The sequence below is a fragment of the Manacus candei genome, unplaced genomic scaffold (genome assembly GCF_025592945.1).
Source record: "Manacus candei isolate 608988 ecotype Guabito, Panama unplaced genomic scaffold, ASM2559294v1 h1tg000023l, whole genome shotgun sequence".
Lineage (NCBI taxonomy): Eukaryota > Metazoa > Chordata > Aves > Passeriformes > Pipridae > Manacus > Manacus candei.
This window is the reverse complement of record NW_026138071.1, coordinates 11,459,314-11,476,624: the sequence shown is the minus strand read 5'-3', so window position 1 is coordinate 11,476,624 and position 17,311 is coordinate 11,459,314. Positions and strand designations below refer to the sequence as shown.

At 37.5% G+C, this 17,311-nt stretch overlaps 1 protein-coding gene across 2 annotated transcripts in view; it reads left to right on the top strand.

Annotated features, from left to right (window-relative positions):
• The window catches only part of LRP2 (LDL receptor related protein 2), a 117,406-nt gene that overhangs the window by 19,492 nt on the left and 80,603 nt on the right, over positions 1-17,311 (top strand). For both annotated transcript variants that reach the window (XM_051787320.1, XM_051787319.1), the window contains exons 3-10: positions 182-304; positions 2,232-2,348; positions 9,619-9,729; positions 9,851-9,964; positions 11,192-11,308; positions 12,092-12,235; positions 13,624-13,743; positions 16,093-16,221. In XM_051787320.1, the coding sequence (XP_051643280.1) occupies positions 182-304; positions 2,232-2,348; positions 9,619-9,729; positions 9,851-9,964; positions 11,192-11,308; positions 12,092-12,235; positions 13,624-13,743; positions 16,093-16,221 (975 nt within the window). The remainder of the gene's footprint in view (positions 1-181; positions 305-2,231; positions 2,349-9,618; positions 9,730-9,850; positions 9,965-11,191; positions 11,309-12,091; positions 12,236-13,623; positions 13,744-16,092; positions 16,222-17,311) is intronic.

Below are 17,311 nucleotides of genomic sequence, written 5' to 3'. Positions count from 1 at the left end.
CCCCTTTCCCCTCTCAGGTCTGTCTGTTTTCTTTGATCTGTTAAACGCTTCATGTGTTTTGTGGAACTTAAAGTTCATCAACACTTGAACTTTAAGCTTTCTTTTCTCTTATGCAATTATTTTCTCTGAAAGTGCTTTCCCAGGTGTCTGTGAAATGACTTTTTTTCTTTGCTTACACTAGCCCACCCTACCTGTGAGGGAAATCAGTTTCAGTGTCAGACTGATGGCGAATGTATTCCACAGTCATGGGTTTGTGATGATGAGGAGGACTGTGAAGATGGCTCAGATGAGCATCAACAATGTCGTAAGTATTTTAAGTTTAATGTTATCCTAGCTTTGTGAAATAAGGTAATTTACATAGCATCACATTGAGAACATACACAAACAAGCCTGCTGGAAGTACTGAAGAGTCTCTCTAAAGTGTTTCTAGAAATTAAATGATCTGAAGTCTGAAGTAGATAGAATACAGAAAATATGTTGAAAAAGACACCCCCAGATATTGAAATCTGAAAATTACTGATGTTTCAGTTAATTAAAAAAAGAAAAATAAACAGTGTATATTAGTTTTACACTTGATACAAAATTTAGTAGTTTTAAAAACAGTGAAATAGACATAATACTATGATGTCTGCTTTATCTGTTACCTAACAAAATTCACACTGGCATCTTAGAACTATATATAAAAAAACCTGAGAATGATTATTGCACCAAATTACATTCTCTGCATTATTGCATAAGATGGGGTGTTCTGAAGAACTGGTTTCCTGCTACTTCTAGTATTAGAAGTTACTTTAATTGATGAGGATAAGATTAATTTATTTTCATTTTGATTCTATGTATAATTTGTTTATCATTTCTTTAAACTGAACAACTCTGGAGCAACTCACCAACCCCTGGGGAGGTTCAAAGTTTTAAGTTTGGAAGGATTTTGCTCACAGACTTGGTTTGTGCTTTTATATCTTGATACTTGTTCCCACTGAGGATGGAAAAATTTCAATGAAAGTTAACTGCCTTTTGCTCCTCTCTTCCTCTGAGAAGGTGTCAGCACAGCTGCTGGTTATGTTTTAACTAAGGAATCTGTAGATACAAAATGCAAAATGAGCAAAAACTCTGACTTTTGAACGAGGTCACTGTAACATTGTTCTCCATGTACTAGTTAATCATGAGTGTTAGTAACTACACAGTGGCACTGTGCTGCTGCCATTTTTGAGTAATCTCCTGGTATTTGTCCTTGTTCTTCTAAAGAGACTTTTTATCTCTGTGTTTGGGAAACCTAGAGGAGCTTTTCCTCCTTGAAATGTTAAAAATTTTTCCTGAGAAAACTAGCCGACAGCTCTGGAAGTCATATGTGCAGAATTAAAACAAATTGTTTTACTTTACTGTCTTGCTCTTGTTTTTCCTCATGACCCTAGTATCCCAGTAGCTGATCTTACTTTGAGAACACTGCTGGCAGAAGGCAGCATAGAGAGCCCCTGTAGAGCAGCAGATGCCCAAATGCCCGTGTATAGACTGGGATATGTTGAGATATAGCATGAGTTTGAAGGAAACATGTGCAGGTGGCAGAGGGAAGAAAAAGTTTGCTGTAAGTTTGCCCTTCAGCTATATCTTCACATATTCAATTACTTTGCCTAAAAAGAACTGAATGTTTGATTTAACTGTAGTGGAATCAAGGTGGAATTGAACAATTTTATGTGGTTGCTTTTCACTGACACCTGTCATCATAAGACCGTCATAATCATTCTTGATCCTCTCTTAGTTATAAATGTAAACAATTTGTGACTGTTGAGGCCCTGGCTGTATTAGAAAGCAGTGCCTTACCTTCAGCTCTGCTGTGTTCTATGTTGTGACATTCTGATTGACCAAATAACTTAGTTACTGACAGATTTTGACCCAGTAAATAAAATAATAGAGAAAACTTTTAATCAGTGAGAATTAGTAATTTAATGTTTTTGGCAGAACAATTGTAGGGAGGTAATTTTTAACCTGGGGGTCAACCCCTTCAGTGAGAAAAGCAGTGAACTTGCTGACTTACAGAAGGCTCACAGAGCTATCCTATCTGCCATGTACTTGTCAAATGTTCTTCAGTCTCCCTGAAATATCAGTACATGAGAGGAGAAAGTGCTGATATTTATGAGAAAGATTAAGAAGTTAAAGAGGAAGAAGGATAATGCTTTTCTTCATAAAAAGCCTTGGTTGATGGAAAAGACTGATGGAGTGCCTGTTTCTTGCAGCGGGAAGGACGTGCTCAAGTGAGCAGTTCACGTGTTCCAATGGACAGTGTGTCCCGAGCACATACTGGTGCGATCGAGTAGAGGACTGCATTGATGGAACAGATGAAAGAGCCTGCCGTGAGTGTTAATTCTTAGCATGAGATCTGGTTTCATCTCATCTCTCTGGCATTTTAATAAATTTGTAAGATTAAAGGGCCTGTTGATAGACAAGATGACCACAATATGCTTCTTGTTACAAGAGTTTCATTTCAGATTCTCTTGTGTATTGAAACTGGTGTAGTGATACAGATCCTTTATCGCAGAACTCAAATGCAAACTGCCACCACAGGATTGGGGCTTCTTGTTTCTCATCATTTGAAAGATAATTATTACTGCATTGGGAAAAAGTAACCATATTTAATTGACTTATAGCTTTGGGACATTCAGGGCTAACTTTGCCAAATTTTTTCATATTCTTTTTTCCTGCTTCTTGTGAAATCAGTAGTAGTTATAACCTGTGTAGAAAATCAGAATTTTACTCCAAATCATTTTTTTGAGGAACTTTCACCCTTTCAAAAGCATTTGTATTCTAGACTGCAGCTTCCTGTGGAGATGATTTGGTCATACTATATTCAGACAAGTTGTTTATATTGTGCCAACAACATGTAGATGGACAAGTAGTTTTTTTGAATCTAACTTCCTCAGAATTGAGTTGGCCTAACTGGTGACAGTCTCCCTAGATCCTGGCCTAGATTAAATACTGATGGAAAGGAAAGCTGGCCACAGAATAGAGACCAGAAATGTTTTTGTCTAACATGTACACAGCAGTGTGTAACAACATATCTGTTCATTGTTAGTACTAAGGACAACATTCACACACCCTGAGTGACATCTAACACATAAGCTGCTATTCCAGCTGTTAGAATTTAGTGTGCCTTTGGGAAAAAGACATAATTGTATAGTTCGCTCAGAACCAGACCCAGGATGGGAGGTGAGGAAAAGAGGATAGGATGCTAAGGGATGGATAAAGGAGCAAGAAATAAAATGTTGTTAAGGCTGAGCTTAGAGGAAAAAAGGTCATGTGCACATGCTGTATAAAGGAAAACTAGAGTATTGCATGGTCAGCCAACTGCTAGTGTGTTTTATCCCTGACTCACAAGTGACTAAAAGGTACACTATGTAGATTGAGAAGTGATTTAGAACTATATGGTAGTCTGGAATAAAATGTTGCTGAGTCATCCAGCTTGGAATTTATTATGTGGTAGACCCACAACCAGTTCTGAAGTCATCAACACAAATGCCTAAAAGATTCCAAGTACCCCATATCATTGCTGGAAGAATATCTTCTGTAGATTGGTATTTTTCCTCTCAAAGTTTAGAGGAAGAAAAGAGATTGGTAACTTTGTTTAACAAATCTATGACACATTAAAAAAAATCCTGAAGAAAAGATATTTTTTTAAAAAAGGCAGTATCTGTGATAAGAAAGGGGAACTGCTGAACGTCTCTGAGAAACCTGTGAGTAGTCATTGAATAGAGTGTGGAACACTCAGATGCCACAGTGTGATTGTTATAATGCAGTAAACCTATGGCAGGCTGGGAGTGGAGTCCTAAGGGTAATAGTTTTTAAGACTAGAAGCTGCTGTGATGTTTGAAAATTGAAGTGCGCATTTTATTTCATTCTCATCTAAGTAAATTAAAAAGGCAGTTAGGAAGGGGCCCTCTAGATATGTTAATAGTAGCACTCTACTCCTGTGTGGGAAACCCACTGCATCAGTGCTGCATCAGCCAGTAGGCCCCCGTGGCTGTTGTGAAGACAGCATATTTAGCCCCAGGGAGAGGGACTGTCTCCTATCATTCAACAGCCTCTACTCTGGTTTATTAGGCTATGTGTTGACAGTCCCTCTAAGACAGAAGAATGACTGTGACTTGGAACACTGAGAGTAGCTGTGTTGGACTAGTTTAAAGAAATGTGACAGTGCTGAAGACAAGAAGATCAAGAAGAATGTAATGACAAGACCCTTGAGGAAGGCTGATTAATTTTATTACCTTTTTTTCTTTGCAAGGCCTGGAACTTTAAACAGAAGCCATAACATGGGATTAACAGTTTGGTGATTTTATGATTAACCATACAGTAGGGATTAGTGTAAGTGTTTGATTTTTGCAGCAGATTCTAATACTTGCTTTGACTATTATTTTTCCCCACTGTTTAGTCCATTTCCTTTTCCACAGTATCTGATATAAACAAATATGAGGAATATTACTATTTTAGCCTTTTCATTTGTCATTAGTTTTTCCTTATTTAATATGTACTAAAAGGTTTCATAAATACAAATGAATCATCTATGAAAAACAAAAGAAAAAAGCTATTTATAATTGATTCTGTTATTTCATGGAGCATAACAAAATGCAAATGTATGTCCGTTTACTTATGCCTTGCACTCACTGATCTGTCCTGAAGCAGATTTAGATTGTAAAGATGATAAAGTTTTGTTGCCGAATAGGTTACACTATTTAAGAAACTAGTCAAATGCAAAATGTCACCAATATAAAGTAACTCTGCAATTAAATGTGTAAAAAAATAGAACAAAGGAATTCAGAGCCCTAGTCCATTTTACTGCTAATAGGATTAACAGCAAGGGAAAACTGCCTATGCAGGGGCTAAGATAAACATCAGAACAATGTTTCAGCTACAGGTCATTTAATTAGTGCATTGAAGCTGTTTTAATTTCATAAAATTGTGGGGTTTAATTTTCTTTAAATACATGTATCAGGCTGTTTTTCTAGCTTTTTAAAATAGTCAGCAGCTAGCAAATATTTTAATTTTAAAACGTCAGAAACATAAAATGAAATGGGAGACTATTTGGGGTAGCAAATACTTTTTGGGAGTAAGTAGTCAAAACTGGTGTCATTTTTCTGTGTTACATACTTTATTTCTCTCAGTTTAAGGTAGAATTCTCTCTCCTGCCTCAGCTTCGTAGTTGAAAAATGAAAATCCCAGCCCTGTCCATTTTGCTTTGCTGTGACTGACAGAATAATGTATCCTTCCTGGATACAGCTCTGGCAGCTGAGCACTGCTCTGAGGCTGTGAGGGAGGAAGGGGAAGTATGTTAAAGACATGTTGTTTGAGGCTGATGGGCTGAGTGTGAGCCTAGAGACTCTATATTTTTGATTCTAATTTTCATGTTGAGTTGCTGCCATAGGTCAACTGTTGAACCTGTTACTTTTTGCCTCTTGTTTGCTGTGCTAAATAGCTGTTGTGGTCAGGAAGTAGGCAGCCAGCTCTGGGATTAATTTGCAGAGATCAGGGTGAAAGTGAACAGAGATCAAGAACTGAAGAAATCATAGGGGATGTAGTCCAAGAAAGAAGAAAAAGGCCATGGCTTTTTTCCTACAGGGAAGTAGCAAAACTGGATCGTGGTAAGAAAGGCAACCAAAGACTAGAGTGTCAGGGATCAAAATCAGGAACTAAGGCCAGGAATGAGAGTCTAGTCTAGTCAGTCTGCCAGCTCTGAAAGCATCTCTGCTGTGAACACTGCTTAGCATCATCTAGCTCACAGGATTCTTGGACTTGGAGTAAGTCCTCCTCCTGGTGTCTCCAATAGTCCGTGAGCTGTCTGGGCAATGTTTTGCCACCTGTAAGGTGGTGGGTGACTCATGGCAGTGAGTCAAAGGGATTTAATTAATTTTATTTTGTAAAATGTTTTGGAATGTTGCTGCAATAAAAGACACTTGTGAGTAGGAAATTGCCATTTATTATTATTTTTTTATTTCTCCTACTTGTAACATGGATTAGGATTACAGAAGGTTACACTTTTTGACTATGTGACAGAAATTAGCTTCTGCTGAATCAAAAACCATTTGCAACTGTTTCCTGTTGCTGTTTTCATATGGACTTATTTCCAGCTTGCAGAACAAAAGTGTTAGACAGAAAGCAAAATAATGTAGGTTTAGCAAGTCCTGTGACATAGGTTTCAAGCATCTTCCACGGGTCAATGGAAACATGCCATTTCAAAGGGATTTGCAGCTGTTGCCCCAAAACAGTTAAAAGGAACAAGGTGCCTCATCTGTCACTTGTGCTGGCGTTTGCCAGTTTGTGTTTTGCAACTGAAGTACTGGCATGCCTGGAGAGACAAATTGTGTAGAAATATTTTGGCTAAGAAAGAGATGCCTGAGAGAAAGGGAGAGAAAGAAGAGCTCCTTTTCTTCCTGAGCATTGGGAATGAACATAGGGGAAAATAATTTCCTTCTGTTTTCACATATTGTCTTCTAGAATTGTGATGACTAGGGAAACATTTTTTCTTTTTAGTTTTCTGTAAAATTATCCAGAGGTTCTTGGGAGGAAAAGATAAAGGAAACAGTTTCATGTTGGAGGCTCTTGACCATTAAAAGCAAGGTGAAAGAAAACAGTGTTTATGTTTTTTCTGTCCCTTCACTTTTAATGCCATGTTCAGTCTTATACTGTCTCCTTTCACTCTCTCCTCTTGTACAGCTGTATTCTCAGACCTCCTTGGGTGCAAACTACCTACCTTCTTGTCCTTTTAACTCAGAACCTTATCCTTCCTTTTTAGCTCTTTCCAATTCAACCGTCACCAACGCAGAAAAAAAGAAGTTCAGTTCCCTGGAAGAGAACCCTTTCAGGTCACTCACAGAGCACAGAGACTTTTTCCATGTGCCCCCTACAACAGAGGCAGTATCATCAGTTTCTCTGATTGGTGTCAGTTCTTGCATAGCAGTGGGTTTTTATACTCAAATAAATCAATCTTGAATTGGGTGCGTGCAGAGAAACCTTAGTTTAAACAAAAATTCAAGTAAAAGCTAGGAAATGTTTATTGTGCAAGCCCCAAAGCAGTGCCTAATGTAAGAGCTCCCCACTTAAATTCAAAATGTCATGATAATCAGTTTCCAGACTTTGTTTGCTAAAGAGCTTTTCATTAAGCTAAATTGTATAGGTCTTCTGGTTTAGAGAGTTCATCCTGTTCCTACCCTCCTCACTGCTAAGGTTCAGATTCTTTTTTTCCTTTTAAGAAGTTCCTATTTGGTGATAGGAGTAGAAGAACTAGGCTCATTCATTGCTGATACTTTCAAAATTTTGGACAGAAAGAAAGAGAGTTTAAGTTCAGTTTTTTTGCAGTTGAAGGACAGGCATTCCTTTGTTTTCAGATATCCTAGCAGTGTTATGAAGTTCTGTTTTGGCTTTCTTCAGTCTCTCAGCATCGACACCACAAACTCAATGCCATAGGTGCATCTTGTGTGTGATTTCCATAGGGGCCTTAGCTAGACACCATTGGAAAGTGGTTTGCCCTCACAGAAACCAGCATTTCTTGCTTAATTCTTTTACCTTTGCTACTTCTCCTCACATAAAAATAACCCAGCTACTGTGGAACTGTCCTGATGGCACAGATGCTCCTGAAACCTGCAGTGCATTGGCTACAGCCTTTGGTGTAGCTCACAACTTTGCCATTATTCACGAGGATTAGTTCTTAATGCCCAAAATAATTAAAACCATTTTATTAAGATAATATGCTATAAGGTACAAAGAGTACAATGTACAATGCATAATGCAGTGAAAAATATCTTTCAGATCAGTGAGCAGGCCGTGATCAGAACTATAATTTACTAAGCACCATCTTTTGACAGAGGATTGGGAATGGGATTACCTGTAGAGAATTTAAAAATTAAATTAATCTCCACTGGGCTTTTCAAAGAATATTCTTGCTTGTGCAAGTACAATTAAAATAAAGAATCTGTATGCCAAGTAGATTTGAAAAGAAAATAAGGAAAAAGAAGCTTTTGTTCACATTTTGGTAAAACACCAATTTAGTCAGAATGTATATTTTCAACTGTCTTCAAAACATCTTTATTTATTGTTCTGTTTGATATTTTTACAGTAATATGCATTTATACAATACACTAGATTATATAATATAATAAAGATTTTTCCAGGCTGAGGACATTGCCAGGCTTGTTGCTGGAGAGAAGATGTTGACAGTGTCTTCCTTCTTCTAAGGGAGTTTAGTATAGGCTTGAGAAAATCTCATTACTGACTAGATCCTTAGTTTGCCTGGGCATTCTTGAAGAAGCAGGTGCTTCAAGGCAGTGGGTTCAGCTGTCTATTTGCTTGACATTTAGTCCATCAGAAACAGCATAGAGCATCACTGGAGGTATTTCTGTGGCATATGAAGAAAAATGGAGAAAATCACAAAGCTGTCCAATATAAATCCCTTAGAAGCTTTTCTGCTTCAGTGCAGTTACGAGCACATACCTTGTATTCTTCTTTTTCTTCAATGTGCCCTGTAATACTAACAGTATTCTTGTACTGCCATAGCTATTTCCCCTGGGAACTAACACCAGAAGGCCACAGGTAGCATGTTTTGAATTCCAGGGGTATGAACGAAAATGTGCCTAGATGAGATCCTGCTCCATCTGCTTTATTAACTCTCAGGGAAGTAAAATGGGATAAGAATTCAAACTGAAAATCTAAAAGGTACAAAATGTAATTTGGCTCTTCTGTGTCTTGAGTTCATTTATCTTCTGTATAGAGATAAGGGTTCAATAAAACTCACTTCTAAAATCAGCAATTATTTGCTTTCATACTTGCCATTTGGCCAAAATAATTAATTTTTGTGTATATGGCAATGAGCTAAACTATGAGCTCATGTTCTCCCACTCAGCTCTACCATGTGCCTATGCTTAATTTGTTAGATAGTTCCACTGAACTCACTGACTGCTTGTATAAAGAGGTATTTTCAGAATTTGTTTCAGATAATCCCTTGTATTGGCCTGTAAGTCATCTACATAAGTAGAATATGAAAAAACTGAAAAATCATTATTTCTGCAGAATCTGTTTTCTTTTCTGAAGGAGAAAAGCAAGTAATAAAAAAGAGAGGTCCTAACATAGACCATGGACCTGGAAGTATAGTATCCTTGGCTTATTTAGAACAAGTCCATAAAAACCTGAAATATCTGAGTTTGAGAACTCATGACATTCTAAGTGGACCTAGGAACTGTAAATTTCTGGAATTCCTTTGCTATTTAAACATTTTTATAAAGATCAAGAAAGTGTAAAACAGAGGTACAAATAAATTAAACAAATGTTCACTGCTTGCTCTCTTGTGTTGCATTGTTTTCTGTCATATTGTGAACTGTTTGCGTTGCAAATCTTTTTGGGATGTGGGAGGGCATCTAATTTTTCCCTTGTTGCTTGCAAGGTTTTGTAGCATCTGTCTAGAGGATATTTTTTGAATATCTGTTGGGGAAGAGAGTAAAGGGATTGTTAGTCAGTACTAGTACAGGAAGTTTTGTATTACCTTTTTGTTTTTCTTTAAATCAAGATATTCTGTTGACACTGAATGTGTATGACTCATTAGAGTCTAAGATTCATGCTAATACTAAAGGATTTTTATTGCAGACTACCCAAGATGCGAACAGTTATCATGTGCAAATGGAGCATGTTTTAATGCAAGCCAGCGATGTGATGGCAAAGTTGATTGCAGAGATTCTTCTGATGAAGCTAATTGCAGTAAGTACCGTGTGCAGAGTGATCCCAAACAAATATGCTTTATAGACCTCCTTTTAGAGTTAAAGACTGTAGTTTTCTGACAGATTTTCTTTATGTCTTTTTGTGCTAAAATGTCTTTCAGCCCATGGCTGTACCAGCACTCAGTTTCAGTGTGCTAATGGAGAATGCATCCCTCGAGCCTTCATCTGTGACCATGATGATGACTGTGGAGACAGGAGTGATGAAAACTCTTGCAGTATGTTTTGGGTTTTTTTTCAGTTTCTTTAACTGTTTTACTAAGAACTGGTTCAAGCAAATAGCAGGAAGTAGATTGCTTGGCTATACAGCCATCAAAAGCTAGTCACTCTTCTACAATGACTTTTTTGTATAGAAAGATCAAAATTGCAGTACTACTTTGATATACTTCTTTCAGGTTGTCTTTGCTGCTAAGTCCCTGGGTGTATGGTTACTATTTGAATTTTCTGGATTCAGTGACAGTTTGCTTCTTCATACAGTTTCACTTCTTCATTCTGTTGTCATATTCTTAATTTCAACATGACCCAGAGATAATTCCTTTGCTCTGAAATACCAATTAGCTGCAGCATGCTATTGTTTTTTGTCCAGATTGATTTGACTCTTAACATTTTTATTTTCTGATAAATGGAATGAATATTCTAGAATTATTCCTAGTGACTATAATGTACAACTTTATGGACCGATAACTGTACAGATACTTGTCCTTGAGATGTTCATGTGAGGTCTTCAATTGACTGCTCCATTTCTGGAAATTTCTTGCTCATTCTTTTCTTCACGATCAGGGTATCCTAAAATACTGCATCTCCAGCCAGAATCATGGCTGTACAGTTATCACTTGTGTGAGCTATATAGAAAGGTCCCTCACTGCTTATAGGATCTAAGTTAGTTTTCTATTTTGTGTTGCAGGAAGGTCACATGTTATCATGTAGTTACTCTGTGCTACCAAGGGCATCACACCAGTATAATCCCATGCCACCTGCCCCCCCCCCCACATACTCCACCCAAAATATTTCTCTTTTATGTCTTTGGCAGTGCTTGTCCTTTGGAGTACCCATAAATGTTTCTGAACTCTTAGAATAGAAGGCTTTGACATAAATGCTCTTTTTTTTTTTTAACTGTGAAGGCATGCAGATATTTTACTTCCTGAAGTCTTGAGTATCATCATGTCCACTTTCAGGAACCTTGCTAATAAGGTGTTCTGCATCTAGTTGCACAATTAATTGATAAATTTAGCCTTCCCTTTTATTACTGTAAAGACTTAGAGCAGAATGAAGTTCCCACCTACAACTAGAACAAACCAACAGTGTTTGCAATATATACAAGATATGGAACTACCTCAGTTTTTCAGGAGGTATTATAAATGACTGTTCATTGCTGAGACAGTGTTGCTATTTTTAACCTTTTAGCCACTTAGAACAGTTACATTTTCTCATGTTTCTTTCCTTAGCTTATGCAACTTGCAGAGGCAACTTCTTCACTTGCCCGAGTGGCCGCTGCATTCATCAGAGCTGGATATGCGATGGAGATGATGACTGTGAAGATAATGAAGATGAAAGAGGATGTGGTACATGCTATTACTAACTTCTAATGGTATTTTCAGAGGAAGACCACACTAAGCTACATCCTTGAAATTTTGACCAATCAAGATGTTCTCAATATAATTTATTTCTGTTAAAACCTTAGAATTATATCTTAATTGTTTCTTCTTTTTTTTACTTATGCAGTATTTTTACTGCTGTGTGTGTGAGAATTATTGTTGTGATACTGAGTATGATACCAACTAAGTTTTTACATATAGCAATATCTCCTTTTTTACTTTTATGTATTCTCTTTTATATTTTGTTTTGGTCTTCCTATCTGTGGAGATTTTTCAGGTCATCCCTAAGGGGACATGAGGCATCTAATAACCAAAAGTAACTGATTGAAAATGAAAATAACTCAGTTCCTGCCAAGATTTTTTGTGTGAGAAACAGAAACTTTTTAATGAATGAATGTTCTTTTTCATTGGCTTTTTCTGTGATGAGCATTATTCTCTGTATCCAGACAGCATTTGTGTGTTTTGAAACCATAAAACTATAGTTCCACTTCTGGTGCAACAGTTAGTTTAAAGCTAAATGGTTTTACTGTTTCTAACAAAACAGAAAACTAAAGGGATTCATGTGTTGTCTGCACAAGTATTGTTTGCATGACAAGGAAGTATAGATGATGTTTCTTTATAGTCTTTCCCAACTGTGTGCAAGAAACAGAAAATCAAGGAATAGAGAAGTTTTGCAAAGTTGTTAGAGAAGAAATTCTAAGTAATATTTGGAACATAATCTTCAATTACTCCTGTTTTTCTTTTCCGTAGAAAGTGGTCGCCATGAGTGCTACCCAGGAGAGTGGGCCTGCCCTGGGTCAGGGCATTGCATTCCAATTGGAAAAGTGTGTGATGGGACTGCAGACTGCCCAGAAGGAGAGGATGAAACTAACATCACCGCAGGCAGACATTGCAGTATGTGTTAGAATCAAAAACATACACAGAATTGCAGAAACACCAGCATTGATATCTTTTTATATTCACCTTTTGTCTCCTAAAGAATACTGAAATTTTGGAAGCTTGCTATTTTCATTGACACTGTTCTGATTGGATGATCTGAAAGAGGCATATATGCTGCAAAAAACCCCATTCCTTTTGTAAAACAAAATTTCACAAATAAGGATTTTAACTCACTCTCCATATCCTAAAATATGTTCACAAAGACAGAGAAAGGTGTGCTATATGCCTTTTTTGTTTAAATATCTGTGGTTTTCCCTTTGTGTAAGTGAGAAGGAATGTTTTGTACTGATCAGAACACAGGATTGAATCAGTGTATCCTGAGCTTTGGCTAATTCACTTTAAAGATTAGAGTTTTCAAAAATATCTTCACCTGGGATGCCTGTTTCTCCAGTTGGTGGTACACTGGGTTTTTCTCTGTTGGAGGCAATGAGCATACATAGTTCCTCTTAATTTCTTATGAACATTGAATCCCTCTGGGAATAAGGACCATGGTATTTTTGGTTTTTAATTTCTAGGAAGATGAAAATTCTTATTAACAAAATCATGCTTTTTGGAATAGGAGGGTTGAAAAAAATAGTAGCAAATTAAACTTTATTGTAAAAAAGCACTCTTGCTTTGCTCAGTGGTTTAGTAGCAACAGCAGATATGGGCTGCAAAGCAAGGTGTTTAACAGAAAAAAACTGAGGAAAAGGAAGATGAGAAAGAAGGAGGTGGAAGTCAGTCAGCAGTTGTTTTATAATCATAACTTGTTCACCTATTACTGAATTGTTTATTAAATAATAGTACAGAGAAAGGCAGAAATAGTGAAGGAAAAAGGAAGAGGGAGAAAGAGAGAAGGAAAGGATAAAGAAGCATTCATCCATGTACACAATCCAGCCAATATATTCTAATATATTGGAGTAATATAGATATTCTTCTTAATATAATATAGTAGGTTTTCTTCTGTATAAAAGAGTAAATGATGAGGTTATGTGCCAATAGATGGAGTTCAAAAATATGTTGTTCACAAGTAGGTCTTGTGGAACAAGGTATGATGCATTGCAGATGGCTTCCTCCGTGCACCTTTTTTACACAGCCCTTACCAGTGATGGTTCATATAAGATCGATGCTTGTGCTTTAACTCTGTTCTAAAATCTATTAAAACCATTATCTTATCTTCTGTCTTCCATGTCCTTGCCTGCATGTATGTAAGTGTATGTGCTTTTATGGAACTTCAGACATAAGCTGTTCTTAACATTGTAGGCTCACTGCAGAAAAGACTATAGCCTTGTAACTGTTAGTGAGGCAGGAGGCTGTTCTACTGGTAATGTGTGTGTTTCTGAAATATTTCATTTCCTTTTCAGACGTATCCCGCTGCCCTGCTCTGAGTTGCCAGTATCGCTGTCACTCTTCCCCATCAGGAGGGATGTGTTATTGCCCTGCAGGATATACAATAAGCAGCAATGACAGTCGTACTTGTATTGGTAAGTGAAGCACAGTGATTACAGATATCTTACAGTCATTACAGGTATCTTGTACCTTCTCACAGCTCATCGGGAAAGTCTGAATTCCAGGAAGGTGGATAAATTCTAAGTGGGTGGATGTACTGGCAAATAAAAAAATCTCAGGAGTCAGCAAAAGAATAAAAATCTTAGTAGTATAATGGCAGCATGGTGTCACAGAAACAAACCAGAGAGCTATCATGAAGATCTCTTTCACTTAGACCTTAAAGACATAGTGACAGCATGATTAGATTTCAAAAGATTAACTATTGGATGGCTGTTTTATTATCAAAATTTTTTACCAGTTTTTTAGTGGTTGGATAGGAAGAGTTTGTTTCTGCCTCACTCATTTGTGTTGTATGTCTGGAAAAACAGTTAGTGATGTCTAATTGTCTAATGATGTCTAATTGTTTGGTACTTTTGAAAAGTGGCTGTATATTAAGACAGTAGAACATTATACTTGAAAATAAAAGGTGCTTTGCCTTTGAAAAGGCTGTATCTTCTATGGGATTTAAGTATATACATGATTTACATGAAAATGAAGACTATTTACAAGAATGTAAAGGTAAGTGAGGTGTTTTGGTATTGCATTTGTATTCTGCAGCTGCTGTAACTTGGTAGTACAAATGATTTATCTCAGTAGCTGGAAACAGAGTAACTTCAGAATCATGAAGGTTAGCACTGCCTAATAAAAGAAATGGGGTAAATACCCGTTATGGATTTTCAACCCAAGCTATGCTGTTTGTACTCTTTTAAGTATTCCAGATGCTCAACCTCTAATGAAATTTTTGTATTTTTGGGAATATTGAGTGACCTAGGGCTGTATAAGCTGCAATGGTAGAATAGTTGCTCTTTATAGAGACAAAGGAGTAAGGCATAAAATTCCCTCCATTCTTTCACTCTTATGTGGGAAGTACATGAAAGACACATTCCCAAACCTGGTGCAGTCTCAGGGAGTCTTCTGTTTTAATTTGCCCTGTAAACCTAGCTGTCTGATTCAGGCTTGTGAATCTGAGTCAATGTATTTTGGTTTGCTGAGATCTAGACATATATTTGTATTGGCAGCAAGACTTGGCATGGAGGAATGGCTGATGGTCAGTAGTGTGTAATTCCAGATCTTAATTTAAATCAAAATTATGAAACTATAGTGTTAATGAAGTGTATTACTTTTTGAAACTGTAATCTTTTCAGTTGTCTTTATTTGGTTCTGGATCACTACAGATTGAAGGTTTTTAACACATGGAAGCTGGAAAGCTACAGAGGACAACATTTTTTCAGTACCAAAATGTACTATCCAGGAAATATTTAATTTTCACTTATGTGTTAATCAGCATTTAAAACCAGAAGTTCAAATAGGAAGCATATTTAAGATCTCATTTTCACCTTTTTATTGGCTTAATGGTAGAATTACCAGTTTCCAGCAATGTAACATATTCTGTTCAGATTTTCAAGTGAAGTAGGGCAGACTTTTAGTGTCAAAACTGTGTGTTAAGTATTTTCAGAAATCTGAGTTTAAATAACCACTGATAGGATGAAACACTAGACAGTGTTCAGATCTGAATGCCTTTTTTTATGAAAGTAATTTACATTTAAAAATCCTTGCTTTAAAAAAACGGCTAGTTAAATATTTCACAATTTTATACGTAAAAGATTCTGCAGCAACCCTGTAAATTCCTTGTAGAGCACATCTGTGAGTTCTTGCTGGGTCATCCTAGCTGTGCACTCTACTTGTATGGTATTTTGCGTGTCAAAATTAACTTCTTTGTACTTTTGCTGTCTGGTTCTGGTCCACAGCCAGCTTTTAATTGTAAATCAGACACCTGCTAGCATGGTACCAAGTCTGAGCTAATAAACACTGCCTTCTAGCAGGACTTACTGGCCTGAGCACTGCACTAACATAAAGGTAGGGCTCGCCTTCAGAGTGGGCTTAAATCCTACCGTGTGTGTGTGTGTGTGTGCAAAGTGTAGAGATCTGTTGCAGGAAGAATACTGCACAGACATGTTTTGTATTGTGAAAAGTAGACAATGATGTCCCTTCCAATGATTTTTCTCCCAAACAGATGTGGTTTGGGTTTTGTTGGTGGGTTGGTTGGTTTCTTTTCACAAGGGCAAGGGTGCACGTAGGTCCTCAGGCAGGAAACATCAGGGTTTTTGTTATCCAGAAATAAAAACATTGAAACATTGTGGAAAAACATACCAAATGTCTTCTTCCATGCTATAGTTCTGCAAATAGATATAAAGCAAGCAGAGAGGACAAATTTGCAGCTTCCTAATTATGACATCTGTTTTATACAGAGCATTGTTTATTAATATGCCTTATTCACTTGACAGATTTTGATGACTGTAAAATGTGGGGTGTCTGTGACCAGCTTTGTGAAGATCGTGTGGGACATCACCAGTGCCACTGTGTGGAAGGTTATTTCCTAGAGCATCATCGACATTGTCGGGCCAACACTTCAGGTTAGTGCAGAGCACTTCAAGTCTCCTGCTGTTGTTGAGCTAATAGATAGATAGGTAGATAGATAGGTGAAGTGGGGCAGTTTTCATGGCTTTGCCATGCAACTGTGTTTAATTTTAACTTAACTCTGCCCTTAAGGACTTATGGTCAGGATAGCATTCAGAATATCAGCAAATACCAAAACTCTCCATGTCCTGGCATCTGTAGTCTTTTGTGGAGCTGACCCTCATCAGGGCTGCTTCTCCTCAGATCAACAAATGTCTTCTAGGCTCCATTGCTTTCTCAGCACTCCTGGCTTCTGCAGAGTTGGGAGATCATTGCCAGAGCCCACCTGAACTAAGAAAATCTTGTTCTGTGGGAGGCAGTTTCCTGACATGCTCTCTGTGGAAGTCAGTGTGACCAAGAAATCAGGAAACCTTGTTTTTTCTGGAACTGCACCAGAAGGTGGTTTTGCTGAATGGTGAGATGAAGCACTTGCCTGTGACAGAAGCCCTTGGCTTCCAGTGTTCCAGAACCTGAACTTGGCAAGAACTTTTGCCTCTTAGAGTGTGGTTCCCCATCAGCTGTAAGCAGCTGCTCCTGGCCTCCTGCTCTGTTCTGAAGGCACGCCCTGGGAAACCCTTCCTTTTGGAGATGTAATGTCCTAACAAGCTTTTGTGTGAGGCAGGTGTTCCTGCCTGCAGGAAATCAGTGGGAAGCTGAGTCCCTGATTGGCATAGCTGATTAGCAGCCTTGCTTCTTAGAAAACCATAAAGTGCTCAGTTCCCTCATCCTTTTTTCTTCAGCCACATCTGCAGAGCAGTCATCTCACAATTTTCCAAGTATATTCTCAAAAAACATTTGAGGTAATGAAGCTTTTTGAGGTAATGAAATATGTCTGTATTAAAACATGCATGTCCCAGCACTTGGAATGATTGTTCCGCTTCCAGAAAAATTCAGTATGTTTCACAAGAAGCTTTCCATTCAAATTAATGTCTTTTGGGCGAGTGTGTTGAGTTTCTATCTTATTAATGGGAGAATTTCATATTTGCTCTAAATCAGTTCCACTGGATTCATTTTAGCTTTAGTAGAAACGGTCTTTAGCATTTAGAT